Source organism: Cottoperca gobio, chromosome 9, assembly GCF_900634415.1.
Source record: "Cottoperca gobio chromosome 9, fCotGob3.1, whole genome shotgun sequence".
NCBI classification, from domain to species: Eukaryota; Metazoa; Chordata; class Actinopteri; order Perciformes; family Bovichtidae; genus Cottoperca; species Cottoperca gobio.
Genome location: NC_041363.1, coordinates 17341162 through 17356142, shown reverse-complemented (window position 1 = coordinate 17356142; position 14981 = coordinate 17341162). Strand labels below are relative to the sequence as shown.

The 14981-nt window shown below is 37.9% G+C and overlaps 3 protein-coding genes across 3 annotated transcripts; 1 reads left to right on the top strand and 2 right to left on the bottom strand.

Annotated features, from left to right (window-relative positions):
* Positions 1 to 812: 812 nt before the first annotated feature.
* rpl6 (ribosomal protein L6) lies at positions 813 to 4377 on the bottom strand. The gene is made up of 6 exons (XM_029439478.1): positions 4047 to 4377; positions 3860 to 3958; positions 3544 to 3687; positions 1416 to 1464; positions 1108 to 1292; positions 813 to 996 (listed from the first exon to the last, which is right to left on the bottom strand). The coding sequence occupies exons 1-6, from the start codon at positions 4188 to 4190 to the stop codon at positions 844 to 846; spliced, it is 774 nt and encodes a 257-aa protein (XP_029295338.1). The 5' UTR covers positions 4191 to 4377; the 3' UTR covers positions 813 to 843.
* Positions 4378 to 5990: 1613 nt separating this feature from the next.
* acaa2 (acetyl-CoA acyltransferase 2) lies at positions 5991 to 11820 on the bottom strand. Its single transcript, XM_029440486.1, has 10 exons — positions 11665 to 11820; positions 9566 to 9732; positions 9317 to 9445; positions 9001 to 9117; positions 8706 to 8853; positions 8359 to 8534; positions 7978 to 8107; positions 7769 to 7839; positions 6742 to 6896; positions 5991 to 6646 (listed from the first exon to the last, which is right to left on the bottom strand). Exons 1-10 carry the CDS (start codon positions 11678 to 11680, stop codon positions 6565 to 6567), a joined length of 1191 nt encoding a protein of 396 aa, XP_029296346.1. The 5' UTR covers positions 11681 to 11820; the 3' UTR covers positions 5991 to 6564.
* Positions 11821 to 12070: 250 nt separating this feature from the next.
* On the top strand, positions 12071 to 14873 carry mrpl40 (mitochondrial ribosomal protein L40). The gene is made up of 5 exons (XM_029440489.1): positions 12071 to 12416; positions 12589 to 12666; positions 13680 to 13838; positions 14331 to 14412; positions 14537 to 14873. Exons 1-5 carry the CDS (start codon positions 12355 to 12357, stop codon positions 14762 to 14764), a joined length of 609 nt encoding a protein of 202 aa, XP_029296349.1. The 5' UTR covers positions 12071 to 12354; the 3' UTR covers positions 14765 to 14873.
* Positions 14874 to 14981: the final 108 nt, after the last annotated feature.

Below are 14981 nucleotides of genomic sequence, written 5' to 3'. Positions count from 1 at the left end.
CTTCATTGCACGGCTTCATTATACACCAAATAAATTAGGATATTTATAATCCTGTATGACAAGATACTCAAAGTTTGATACATTAGATTATTTTGTGGTATCGAAATATACTTGCAGTGTGGCATAACATTACAAGTGAGACGAAATTATCAATTTGTAGTAGCCAGGGCAGTGTCTAAATATGCAGATTTGACATTTTTGGATAAACTCTGGAATCAAGAATTTTAAGTTAGTCATCAAGTTCAACGTGATTGAAGTCACATGTAGGAATCATCCTGCGAGCCGTTACATTTCTGATGCTCAATTGCCAGTTTTATCTGTAAAGGCACCATAAAAGCCGATATAGTAAATTCAGAAAACTGATTTGAATGTACCATTGTAGTTAAACTAAATGTCATTAACTGTATTCAAGTGAAACTTTATAAAAAATATTTTTTTTAAATACTTGTACAGTTGAGTTGTTACTTTTACACCACTACATTTCAGAGGGAACGATTTTGAAAAACATGAAATAAAGGGCATTGTTACACAAGTATATATTTAAAAAAAAAAATGCATAGAATTAGCTCTTTTGCAGCCAGCTACATTTTACTGTATCAATAATAATGCAACTTAAGAGTCCATTTGGTTGCCTAGTGCGTACCCTTTTACAAAGTATATTTAGACACTAAAAGCAGGACTTATAATTGTCGCAACATTTTTTTATTAATATAATTGTGGTAGTATTTTTACTTAATTAAAAAGACCGTAACACTTCTTCCATCACAGCCCATACACACTCAACTTCAGCACAAATGAAACAAGAAAGGGGATTAGACGGTGGTACTCTTTATTACAACACATTTAGAAAACCAGCTTGTGTGGGAAGACACCATTAGACAGGCAGAAGGAAGAGCGCAGGTACCCTTTGAGCTGAGGTACTTTCTTGATGAGGGGCAGGAGCTGAGAGTCAACAGCCTTCTGGTCCTCTTTCCTTTGCTCTGTCAGCTGGTACTTCTGCAGATGGAGACAAGGAGAAAAAAAACCCGTAAGTCAGGAATCATAGATCTGAGAGTCAAAGATTGCACAGTAGTGCATTATAAAAAGACAATATTCAAGTTAGTTCACCTCTTTCTCTGTATCGAAGATCTCTCCCTCCTGGTGACGGGGTCTCCTCAGCTTCTTTTTCTTGAAGTAGGCATCGTTCAGAGTTTTGGGGATCTTCATGCCAGAGATGTCGATTTTGGTGTTCGTGGCAATGGAAAACTTCTGGTGAGCCCTGCGCAGGGGTACTCTGTTCAACGCAAGAGGGCCTATGCAAACAACACATTGATGTTAGAATAAGAATACAAAGATGCCCAACATCTTGCTGTACTACTGCTGCTGTGCAGAAATGTTGAGTAACAATCTGTATCACCAAAAACAGTCATCCTTACCAGAGACAAGCAGGAGACCACTTGAGAGCTGCTTCAGGAACACCACACGCTAAAAAACAAAAGTATCTTTAGCATCAAGTATCTGTATTTGCACACTATTCAACTACAACTGAATTAGCGAACTCATAAATCATACGTGTGCCATTTGGATAAAACAATTTAATGGCTGTATAAAATAAATCACTTGACACAAAATCCTAATTTTATCAGGAGGGCTCTCTGCCTGTCAGATTCACAGCTGAAACATTATTTAGGTCAGCTACTGCTCAATGTGTGTGGGCACACTAGCATGCCTCCATAACTTGCCTGTGTATCATTTGAGTGTGGGAGGTAGGGACAATGTCTGTGGTACTGAGGGTGTGTGTGATTATAGTGATGTGTCACGCACGCTTGTTAGAAAATACAATAAGGATGCACTACAGATTTCTTTAGATACTGTGCGCTCTACAAGTCTTTAAGAAGCTGGTGGTGAAGGACAACAGCATTGCCATATGTTGCCAATTTAAGACAGTTATATCTATGACAACACAAAAAAAGGACAAGTCCCCGTTAGAAATAGTGTACTGTTAAGTGTCATGCAAAAAACGGGGCATTGATAGACTAAATGAAAGAATCTACAGGTGGCATTTCCTTTAGTTCCTCATTTTCTGCATTAGAGTCAATTATGGAGGTTATAACATGTCCATTTCACAATGTAAATTATATATAAATTGTACAAATTTGTACTCAGAGGTGGTTGTTAAGAGGATGTGGGCAAAACTTCAGAATCATTTACTTCAATAAAAGGAATAAACATGAAAATAGATTTGCAGCGGTAGTCAGTGTTTTACAGTACACATTACTTGCCCACCGTTATTTAAATAATAAATTAAAGCCAGTTTAGTTTCTTTTACATCAGCACCCACATTTAAATTTCCTTTCAAAATGTCTGCTCCGTACAGCAGGAGCTTGGCAGCCCAGAGTAGCAAGGGTCAGATTTCACTTGTCAAAGGACGAGTGTAGGAGAGTTGAACAAGACTATGGCGGAGGATTTGGAGTCAAAGTATTTTGGCTTAAACACAATCTTAAGGAACCTGATCAAGGTAACTTTTTGTCTGAAGCTGTGTGGAGGATAGAGCGGTCACAGCCAATGCGGTGCCATGTAGAAACCTGCGGCCACGCAGCGAAAGCTCAACAAGAGGCCTGCCATCCAATGTAAAAGATCAAATAAGCGCCGAGTCATCAACAAATAACTTGTCTTGTGAAATGTCAGATGTAATTGGGAACTCGTGGGACCTGTTCCTTATTGTGGCATCCCTACAGGACAATTCATTTTATTCGTCATTAATTAAAACTGTAGAGGCAAGTAGATTTGACGCACTGGGCAAGAACAAAAAAGAAAGAAAAAGATTTGATGATTTTACAGCCCCAAAAGTAATCATATTTACAGGATGTTAAAGTGTATTTTCACACAATATAACATTTCCGTTACTTACAATTGTTTTTACATTTAGTTTCACAATTCATCAAAATTGAAGTATGTCGACCTGTTACAAACTATTTAACTGAACATTTAAACTAATCGCCGTCAATCGTCAAGCCTATAAAATAAGAAAACTGTCAAACAGGAATATACACAGGCTCATATTTTGAGCTTTAAAATAGTGATGAATATATCCTTTTGTTTACATATGGTTCACAAATTGTGTCTTTACAGATTTGTAATGGCCAGACAATACTTTTATACGATTATAACCTCATCAGAGACGAAGTCAGTCAAACAAGTTTTGTAAATATGAAGGTTAGAGATGATTTCGTTTTAGTCTTAGAAGCAAGTAGGTGAGATATGGCTTTGTCATACAAGGGGTATTATATATTCTGTTAATCTTTTCCAACACACTAGAAGCATTGCATCTCTTTCAGCCTGTGCTGCGTGTTTCATCATTACCGCAAGTCTGTGATAACATGGACATCGTTATTCACTTTTATCAACAACTGTGTACTTATACTACAGTTACTATTTTATTCTATTTAATTGTGTACTCGCCACTTTACTGTCATGTTCTTTTGCTGTAACAACGTAAATTTTCCCGTTGTGGGAGTAATAAAGGCTTTCTGATTTTGAGGACAGGCTGGGAACAGTTCTCACCTTTCCACGGTGGCGACCAGTGAGCAGAATGAGGACAGTTCCTGGGGTGATGGAGCCGCGCAGCTTCCTCTTGTGCTGGCTGAAGGGTTTCTTCCCGTGGCTCTTCAGCTTACGGGGAACATCCTCTGTGGGATAGTAGCGAGGCTACAGCAGAAGCACATGAAATTATATATTACCTTTTTTAAATAGAGTGCATTACTTTTCACTTCCATCGCTGTCAAACCATTACATTTTGTCATAGCTTTATCAGCCTATATGACAAATTGTAATGGGATGTGAATTTCCCAACTGTTCCTTATATTAGCACATTACTTACCATCTTGCGCAGCTTGACAACACGAGTGCCTCCATTTTTGTCTCCTCCAACTGTCTTGACAACAGTTGCCCTGGGCTTCGTTTTAATTGTTTTCTCCACCTGAAACAAGACAAATCATTGTCACCACAAATCAACCAGTGTATGCTTTTATCATCCATTTTGTTGGGTGTCACAGATCTGCCCTCACCTTGGTCTCAGTAGTCTTGTTCTTCCTCTTGTACATGGCCCTGCGGGAGTACATAACGGACCGGGAGTAACGGCCGATCCCCCGGGCCAGAACCGGGTTCCGGCTCCCATGACTATTGGCAGTCTTTTTGTCTCCTTCTGCCATCTGACACAGAGAAAACAGGTTAGTATACCAACTGCAGCACAATTGTGTGTAGTGTCAATAATGTCAAATGACTTCATTTGATTTAGTTCACTTTTCATAGTCTTTAAGACCACAAACAATACTCCAGCATTGTTTGAATAGAGTATTGAAAAGCTGTTTTAAAAAGGTACTATGGTCTGGGTATCAACTAACGTTACAGAACACTAGCACAGAACCAATAGTACAGCCTGTATAACTCCAAACTACCCAACTCATAGTAAAGGGCAGAAAAAACATCACAACTATAATACACAATGAATTGTTTACATCTTAAAAACAGACTATTACTAAATGGGTTTGGTTCAGTGCTAAACATAAGCATCGCCGACGCAGAACAGGCATGACAAGTAATGTAAGCTAGCAAACAGCAACATAGCACAGAAGAGTCTCTTTATTGATTAGCCAACCTAGTCCTATACAAAAATCAATGAGTAGCAGCGGAATTGTTTAGTAATACAGCACAAAATACTAACTTAAAAAGGACCACAGGTTTGTACTAGCTAGCTAGCTAGCTAACGTTACAGCCAGCACGAAGGCTAACCGGCGGCCTAGGACTACAGATACAGCAAACCTTTCATTTTTACAGAGACGTGACTGATAAATCGTTCTAATAACGATGTCTAATGCATCGTCTAAATACAAAGATTCGTCTCCTGATATTTGGAGACTGTATTTTTTATTCTGTAACACAGATGAAAACAGATTTTATTCCAACAGAAACACGAAGGCAAGGCTGTCTTACCTTTGCTATGAAAAAAAGAACGTCATCCGGGGATGTGACGTATATAAAGACGCTGAACGATGACGTTTACGTAATTGGGTCACGTTATAAGGATGTTATGGTCTTTGTAGTCCTAAATATATTTCCCCTTTATTCTCACTGAAAATTGAAAATAAAATTAACATTGCAATTGTTTTTAACAGTAATAAAATGTTTACTCTTTTTTTATGGTTAATTTTTAGTTTGCTTTAATAAACAAATATATAATCTATATATTATTGTTTTTAATCTGTTCATTCAAACAATAAAACAATTATCTATACTTGTATAGAGCTTCCTGAAAGAGCAACACACTTTATGTTGACTGTGTGGTGGGATGAAGTTGGACATTGGTGATTAATTAATCGATGGAGAAACACTTATTTATTATTTTTTTATTCTATTTTGTTTTAGCATTTCTGACAGGCAGAGTTTTAGACTTCTTTGTCTTCTGTGTGTTTGTATATTGATATAGTTATGTAAATTAAAATCTCTTAAATTGTAAAAAAACAAAGAAAATGTTCCTAACTTTGTACTGTTTTGAATTTATTAAAAATAAATAAATTAAACAATCGTTTTAACAGTAGAGCATAATACATTTTCTAGAACATATGGTGCAGCACATTTGATGTTTTCTGTTATTTATTTTTTGAAGCTCTACTTGCAATAAGTAACACCTCTTTTGTCTGTTTTACAACAACAACAAATATGAATATAACATATAATAGGCTTACATGAATGTCTGATATCAAATATCATTCAGTTATGTTACACATGTTACCAGTTGATTTGAGCGGATGTAACAAAACAATCAAAAGGTAACTACTTTTGTAAAGAGATAAACCCAAAAAGAATATGTTTTTTATGACAAACAATCATTAAAACGAAAGTAAGAACTAGTAGTGGCTGTTCAATCTTAATACCCTGCTAATCTAGAAAACTATACCATTGGCTGTCGTCAAAGGCTGATCATAAAAACTTCAATAACAGAATTTTTGAAAGTTATTTTGAAAATGTTATTTATTGAGATTCTGACACAAATACAAAATCAGTTTGTGCTGGAGCAATCACAGGTCAGACATATTTTCTGGAATTACAGATCCATGATAATGGAGTGACAGAGAACATTTTAAGGCATCACAGTCCAGGTTGCTTTTAAACCTTACTATAACCCAACACAAACTGTACTTTATGGAGTCAATAATATGCTGCACATGTGACCAAGCTCTGTGACCCAGGCACATATACAAACTGTCTATTGCACTCTGGAGCAACAACCACAGAAACATGAGTTATCTTCACAGGTCTCCCAAGGCAACACTAGACTGAAACATTCATTAGAATATGTTAGTATAAATAGCCTCTCAAAGGAGTAACAAGACTAAGCAGCACAACAATAATCTTGAGTTCTCTTTGTGTGCCAGGGGAAATATTAAAAAAACATTTGCAATTTTTACAGTATGTGGAGGTTAGGGTTCATCTCTTTTTTTTACCACTTGTTTTATTTTATGCGAGTGGACGGTGGTGCAAGACATTCTTCCACAGGAAATCCTCTGATATTGGCAGCTTAGTCGGTCAGTACTTTTCGAGGATGATGGCGATGCCCTGACCACCACCGATGCAGGCAGAGCCAACGGCGTACTTGCCTCCTCGTCGCCTGTTGAAAAAACAAAGTTCATTATTCAAAGCTGCTTAATGTGCAGACATCTCAGTTGATATATTGTATGTATAATTACTATAGGACAAAATTACCTGAGCTCATGAACCAGATGGGCAGTAATACGTCCTCCAGAAGCACCGAGAGGATGTCCGATGGCAATAGCTCCACTGTTAACGTTTGTTTTCGCTGGATCCAGTCCAAGAGCCTTAGCAACAGCCAAATATTGAGCGGCAAAAGCTTCGTTCACCTGTGCAAAACAAAATACATCAGTGACACAGCTACGTAATAACTATCTGAATCAATGAAAACACATGAAATGCAGTTTTGGAAAGCTGCACATTTACTTAAGTACAATCTTTACTTGAGCATTGTTTTTGTACTTTTATTTATTCAGGGGGTGGTTCCCTGAGAATCTGACAACTGCAGTTAATTGTTACATGTCAAATTAAGATTTAACTTTTTTTTTGTTCTTCAACAAACATTAAATTAGTTGCTTCCAACCTTTTTTGGCTTGTGACCTCTTACCAAAAAACTGTGTCTAGTTCAGGGACTTTCAGATATCTGAGAAGTTATCAGTTAAACCAAAGAGAAATTTCCCCTTTAAACATCTCAAATTGTTTTCACTTCAATAAATATTTGAGGCACAAAGACTTAAATTATCCAATATTTCCCTAAAGAACAGACATTTTAGAGAAAAGTTTGAGCTTCATTTTTTTTATGACCTCTCAGATTTAACTTGTTTCTTTGGAGGGCCCCAAGCCTAGATTGGGAGCCACTGGTCTAAACTAAAAAACTATACAAAAGTAGTTAAAACCAGCTTCACCTCAAATCAGCTACAACAGTGAAATGCTGCTTACACATTGATGCAGCAGTATTAACACTCCAATAATGTCATATATAATAATAATATCAGTCACAGAGGACATATTTCTCTTCTTTTGCTTATAATACTTCTGTACTTTTGGATAACTGAATTTTTAAATGCCAGACTTTTACTTGTAATGGAGTATTCTATTAAAATTGCTGTATTTATGCTTATACTTAAATAAAGAATCTGTGTACTTCTTTCACCACTAGTGAAATGTATGAGACAGAGATTTGTTTTTACTAAGAACAAACCTCCACAAGATCCATGTCGTTGAGAGTCAGACCGGCTTTTTTAAGAGCTTCTGTGATTGCTGGAACAGGACCTAAAATGATTTAAAAAGGAAATCAGAAATTCTTACTATAAAGAAACCAATGTCAAATACCACAACAGTTTATTTAGTTATTCATTCTTTTTAATTCAAAGGGATTAAATTACATCCCATGACAGTGGTGTCACTTACCAATTCCCATAATGCTCGGGTCACAGCCCGACACATGATAGGCCACAATTCTGGCCAGTGGAGTGAGCTTGTGTTCATTCAGCGCATCTTCACTTGCAATCACTACAGCAGCAGCGCCATCAGATACACCCTGGAGATCAAGGAGACTTTTAGATTTAGTAATAGGAGGCTACTTCCCATGGTACAAACAACAAGAAGTGTCATGATATTTATATAAAAATATATTAGACTGTAAAGCAAACTAGGTAATCCTTAATGATACTGGCATAAGTCATAACTCGTTTAAAAACTAAATGGATGTTTTCTAGCTATTCACGTTACGCAATGAAACCTTTTGAAGGTAAAATATTAACCTTTTTTTTTGTTTGAAATAAAACTCACCGAAGCATTGGCAGCAGTAACAGTCCCTCCCTTCTTGAAGACAGGAGCTAGTTTGGCCATCTGTTCTAGTGTAGTCTGTGGACGAGGGTGTTCATCCTGAGCCATGGACACCTTGCCTTTCCTAGCTTTCACATCAATGGGAGCAATTTCTGCTGTGTAGTAACCAGCCTCATGAGCTGTAAACAGAAAAAAAGTCAAAAATTGTACTATTAAGAATGAGTTAACAAAAAAACAACTTGTTTTTTTAAAAGCAACATATTTCGATGTTACCATTTGTAAGGTGAGCAGGCCATGAAAATATTAAAAAGATGATGTTTTTTTTTTTTTTTTTATCAAACACATCTTACCTGCTTTCCACTTTTGCTGCGTCTGGTAAGCATAGTTATCCACTTCTTCTCGTGTGATCTGGTATTTCTCTGCCAGGTTTTCTGCTGTGATGCCCATTGGGATTTTGACGTGAAGGTCAGTCAGACCCGCCCACAACGTGTCCTCTAGCTGTCAGGCAGATGAGCAAAGGCTTTTTATGTTTGCAGCAAAAGCTTCTCGATTTGAATAACAAGCCATCTTTATGGGCATTCCATTTACTTTTGTTTCAAGTGTGTTGGTGTTTACAAAGTAGAGAAAATCAACCAAAAAACCAACCTTGAGATCGACTCCAAACCTTGTACCAAATCGTATGTTGCGAACAGCGTACGGGGCCTGACTCATACTCTCTGAGCCTCCGCACAGGACCACCTCTGACTCCCTGAGGCAAATCTCCTACAAACACATAAAGTAACTGGGTTTTGTTTTGCATCAACAAGACAAAATATAAAGCACATTACGTGTAATTGATGTGATATATTGTGCTTTTACTCATGTATATATACTCATGCTGTTTGTCTTTTACATAATAGTGTACATTACTTTGGTTTATTCTACATTTGTATTTCTGCCAGAATGTTTTTGGAGCGCTTACTTGAGCGCCATTGATGATGGACTGGAAACCAGATCCACACAGTCTATTCACAGTGAGAGCAGGCACTGGGATGGGTACACCACACCTCAGACCCACATGACGAGCAATGTAGGCTGCATCAGCTGAGCTCTGAAATTAGGGGGTTAGATAAAGAAAAATGAAAAGATGAGGACCAAACCAAGGGCACTAGTCAGCTCATGATGTGATGGTAGGTTTGATCTGGCTGCTGATCTGTTAGATTTTAGGTACCTGCATGACATTTCCCATGATGACACTGTTTACTAATTCTGGTGCCACGCCTCCTGCAGCGAGGGCGGCTTTGGCTGCATGCTCAGCTAAGTCTGTTGCACTGTGATCCTTTAGCACGCCACCATAGGTACCAAACGGAGTGCGCTTGGCAGCTACAACAAATACACCTGCAGAGAAAGAGTATTTTAGTAGAGCGACAACTTCAAACCACCCACCAGTGACCCACAGCCAGATCACAGCGTCAGGAAGTGCTGGGTGGTACATAATGCAGAGATGGTCGACAAAGCCAGTGCATTCAGAAGCACATCATAAAGATACTGTAAAACAGGGGACTAACTGGACTGAAGGAACAAAAGGAGCAACAACTTCAGGATTCTATATTCTCAAGGTAGCGTATACACTTCTTTCAATATTTCTCTCTCTGTGAGTGATGTTTTAAATTGGCATGTTTTGCAACTTGCCAATAAACTGTACTGGTCAGATAACTCTGCTGCTCTGTTCAAGGGACAGAGCAGGCTTCATCTGCTAAGGAGACTGATGTCTTTTGGAGTGCAGGGAGCACTCCTTAAAACCTTCTTTGACTCTGTGGTGGCATCAGCTATGTTTTATGGAGTGGTCTGCTGGGACAGCAGCATCTCGGCTGCTGACAGGAAGAAACTGAACAGACTGGTTAAGAAGGCCAGCTCTGTCCTGAGGAGCCCTGTGGACACTGTGGAGGTGGTGGGAGACAGGAGAATGACAGCCAAGCTGTCCTCTCTATTGGACAACATGTCCCAACCCCTCCAGGACACTTTGTCCGCACTGTGCAGCTCCTTCAGTGACAGGCTGCTTTACCCGCGGTGTCTCATGGAGAGATATCGTAGGTCCTTTCTTCCTGCAGCGGTCAGACTGTACAATCACCACGGCCCCTGGTAGACCACCGCACCAAGAAAAATCTATTCCAACACCGTGTGCAATTACCACTGTCATGTGCAATATTCACTCCTACACATTTTTTTCCAGTTGACTGTACTTATATTACGGTTACTGCATTTATTCTATTTAATTGTTACTCGCCACTTCACTCTCTTGCTCTTTGCTGTAACAACATAAATGTCCCCGTTGTGGGACAAATAAAGGATTTCTGATTCTGATCCGATTTGAAAATAATGCACACAATGTCTTCTCAACATTTTGAGTCAAGAAAAATGATGCGGTATTTAACAATAAACTAGTTACTAGTAGTACCCAGCTAATAGGTATGATAGTTTTAATATTCTGTGTTAATATGCCTTTTAGTTTCTGAACAGACATTGAACTGTGATGTCATTGTGTACGGTGACACCCTGGAGTACAATTCTACATCAATGCAGCAATGTGAGAAGTTAAACCACTGGAGGTCGGCAAAAACAAGATTTTTAGCATTTGTCTAAAGTTGCTCTTTAAAAGCTAAATAAATTCATATTAACTTTTTTCTCTTGATGTGTAAAGGGAGACAGCTGGCTGAAGAAGACTCCTCACTACTATTTGTGTCGCTATTGTCATTACTGGTCATGCATATGACCCCTACACGTTAGTGGGCTATAGAAATGAATTATATTGAAAAGTACGTCAAACAGATTGTCAACTGATGAATCGAGATTAGTGTATAGTATGCATTGCAATGTTTAATAAAATTATGGACTTTTAAAATGATGTCCATCTTAAATGATGGACTTTTTCACGTGTGTAATGCAACAATTTGTTATTACTACTTTAACTCTTTAAACTTTTAACTTTAAAGTAAGAACTCCTTCGCACCGATTGTATATATAAGTATAATTACTATTTGCACTTAAATGGATCGAGAGGTAATTGGGGATGGTAGCGACAAACAGCTGTTAATGATCTTGACACCATCTTGTCACCTTTCACCTATTTTGCAGTAACGTTGTGATCGGAAAAACACATTTATATTGAAATTAAGTCGACTTTAAGGTGATGACGTTCTTTTGAAGTCACTGATAATCCTACACTGCTCGAGAAATGAGAAACACGTAACGTTAGTTATTTTCAAAGTCCACCTGCATGCATTCCTGCTTTTAATTAGCTTCCTGATTAACTGAAACGTGTTTGTTTACCTCTGAGAAGAGCCATGATGCAGAATCAACAAACCACCAGTGTCAGGATAAAAGTCTTTGGCCGATATGTTCTTTCTGCACTGATGAATAGTAGTCCGTGCAGAATATAAAACCCTGACAACACAGCGACCTTTACCCTAAATAGTGCAGCAGCTAGCTTTGCTTTTGTTCAGTAGGATTCGCCAAAAATGTTACATATAAATTCAAACTAAGATATCATTAAATAGTTTTTAAACAATAATGAATGTCTTGCATCATTTTAATGTGTGTATGTATTTGCGATGTATTCTATATTTATCTTCTTTTATTTCATTTTCTGCACAAACAAATACTCGAAAGTGCGCCCGTGGAATCGTGAGCGTGACTGTTCGACAACGTCATCACGTAACTCAATCAAGGTCAGAGAAAGCCTTTTTTACAAGTTTCTTAAGAGCAACCATAATAATAGAGAACATTTATTTAATGTTTTATTTTAATTTCTTCTTCTTTAAAAAATATTATTATTATATGTTTTCTGACAATCTACTGCTCCACACTCCAGTCCAGTAGGCGGTATTGCATCAAGTCGTTGGTTGTCAACCGGAAATAAACCTTAGACAGAAAAAAGAAGAAGAAGCAAGGGGAAGCTAAAGCAACTACATGTGAACATTGTTAACCCCGAGTTTGAGTTTTAAGGGAAATAACACAAACATGTCTGTGGCATTATCGCGGTGTCTCTGCAGGATTTTATCCCGACAGACCGCTCCGTCAAGGTGAGTGTTTGTAGTACGACGTGAACAGCTGACAGGGCGCTAGCTACCTGGAGCTAACACAGCTAAGGTTATTCAGAAGAGAAATGCTGCTAAATCAGTTCTGTGGTTGAACAATAGGGGTCCACTATGTCTTAAACGGTATTCTTTTATGTTGTCGTGTGTTGTTTTGCAGCTCCATGTTGGGAGAACATCACCCTGCTGGTCCTTGGTTTGCTCCAGTGATGACACTGAAGACATCTGCTCCACTGAGGTATGATCAAATGTTCACTGCATGTTAATTAGTTTTTGGTCATTTTGATTAATTGCAAATTTGTTGGGGAATAATAATACAGTATTATTAAGACAGATCTTGCATTTACTGCTAACATTGTAGTCCTGTCTGTCTTGCATATGGTATCTGTGCTAACATGTACTTTAACACCTTATATTGTTTTGGCACTCACTTTATTATTGTCAATTAAGCTGACTATTTTTTGTTTAGCAAGTAATGCTAAAAAAAAAACTGTCCGTCAATATCAAGTTTCCAGAACCCAAAGTCACATCTTCATATTGCCCTAATGTGTAATTTATATTGGTATAAAATGGTGAAAAGCAAAGAAGCAAAGCTATCTTTCCATTTCTCAGGCTGAAGCCAGAAAATGATGATGAGATTGTTGCTTCATAATGACCCAAAACAGCTGTAATCAAAATTGTCTCTTGATTTTCTGTTTATCAACTAATTGATTATTTGACTAATTATTTTAACTGCAGTTCAACAAACTAAGTGGCACAGAAAACCAGAGGCCAGTGATATTTCTGCACTGGTTGGTTTCTGAATCTCTACATTTATTGGGTCTCAATGCACAGAGTGCTGGAGGTGGAGGTGGAGGTGGAGGGTCAGTCGGACCCCTTACAACTTATTCCACCAGGGTTTTTAATTCCAGATTGTACAGTTTAGGTGTGTTCTTACTTTTTTAGCAACACAAATTTCTAAAACAGAGATAGACGATCCTGATGAACTCGCAGATGTGTGTCCAACCTTGCATGACATTTCAATTTTAAGTCGACACAGAAAACTTAGTTTAGAAAGTAATGTTACTGTCAACTGTAGAACTGTGAATGTTATCGAGATGGCATTTGTTGTTGTTTTTTAGATCATTATGTAAATCCTGGAAAATGTCAACTCACAATTTATATTATATTATATATATTTCCCAGATGACCGGTTTAAAAATATATCTTGTGGTTGAATATGCTCACATAGAGTTGTGCTTTGTGTTTTAGAGCGCAGCCCAAAAAGAAGAAGAAGGGAATTGACCCAAAACAGGAGCATTTGTCAAGGGAGAGGCTGAAAAGGAAGGTGAGGAAGCTGGAGAAGGTTTCAGCTGAGTTTATCCCCATAGAGGACTTCTTCACTCCAGAGAAATGCTCGGAAGAAACAAGGTGCAGCACATTTCACTGTTTTCTACACTTTCATTTACAAGTAATCGGGTTAGATTTGTGTTGAGGCGATAACCTACCTCCAGGGGAGCTAACGTACACTAAAGATCAAACTTGATGTTCTATATTTTTAATATTGTCAACAGATGCTCTGAAAACAACAAAACAAACAAAGTATTTTCTTTGTGGCCAAAGCCTGATAAAGGCTTTTTAAAATCAGAAATATTAAATGTATTAAGAACTATAACCATGTTGGTTTTGGTCTTTTCTTGGAATTATTTTGATAATTGGAAATATATTCAGTTAGAACTGAGCAAGATGAACAAAAAGATTAATGTTCTCACTTTTTAAATGTATCTTAATAACTTTATTAACATGCTTAATAATTAGCAGCAGGGGAACAGTTGAATAGTCTAGTTTTGTTCTTTTCTTGCTATTATGGTGCTCGCTGACTTTGAAGTGCTATAACTTGGTGTTTCCTTTTCTCTTACAAAGGCACCGCTCAGTACCAAGGCTGTCATTTGAAGAAAGTGAGGGTCGAGCCCTGCTGTTGAAGGAGTGGTGTCGATACAAACAGGTCACCACTTAGCTTCAACACCTCCATCATTTAAGCTTTTATAGAAAATCTTGCTTCTTACCTCTGGCCTCCCTCATGTAGTTAGTGGGCTATATTTGATGTGCTCTTCTCCTTGTTCTTGCAGAAGCAGCACACGGCTGAAATGCAGGCTGTAGAATTTGCCGTTGAAGCACAGAGGGAGGCACTGGAGGAGCTGAAGTTAGAGTCTGAGAAGCTGTACCAGGCAGCGCTGAAGCCAGACACTCTTCTTTTTCCCTTCACTCATGAAGGTCCTGCCTACACACCGCGAATTACCAATTATGAAGCTCCAATTGGGAAATACATCGACACCACTAGAGTTTACAAACAGTGATGGACCGCGAACAGCTGGTGGGCCTGGGTGTATTGTTAAGCGTTTAGTGTTTGTACATGATTAAATAATAAAGACATTTTTAAAAGCCTGCATGTTATGGTGTAAAGGACACTTTGCAATTATGTTTTTTTTTCTTTCTTAAATTGTACAAATCACCTCAGTTGATTCATGTGTTTCAAACGCAACATTCATGGAAATTATGCATTGTTTTCTCCCT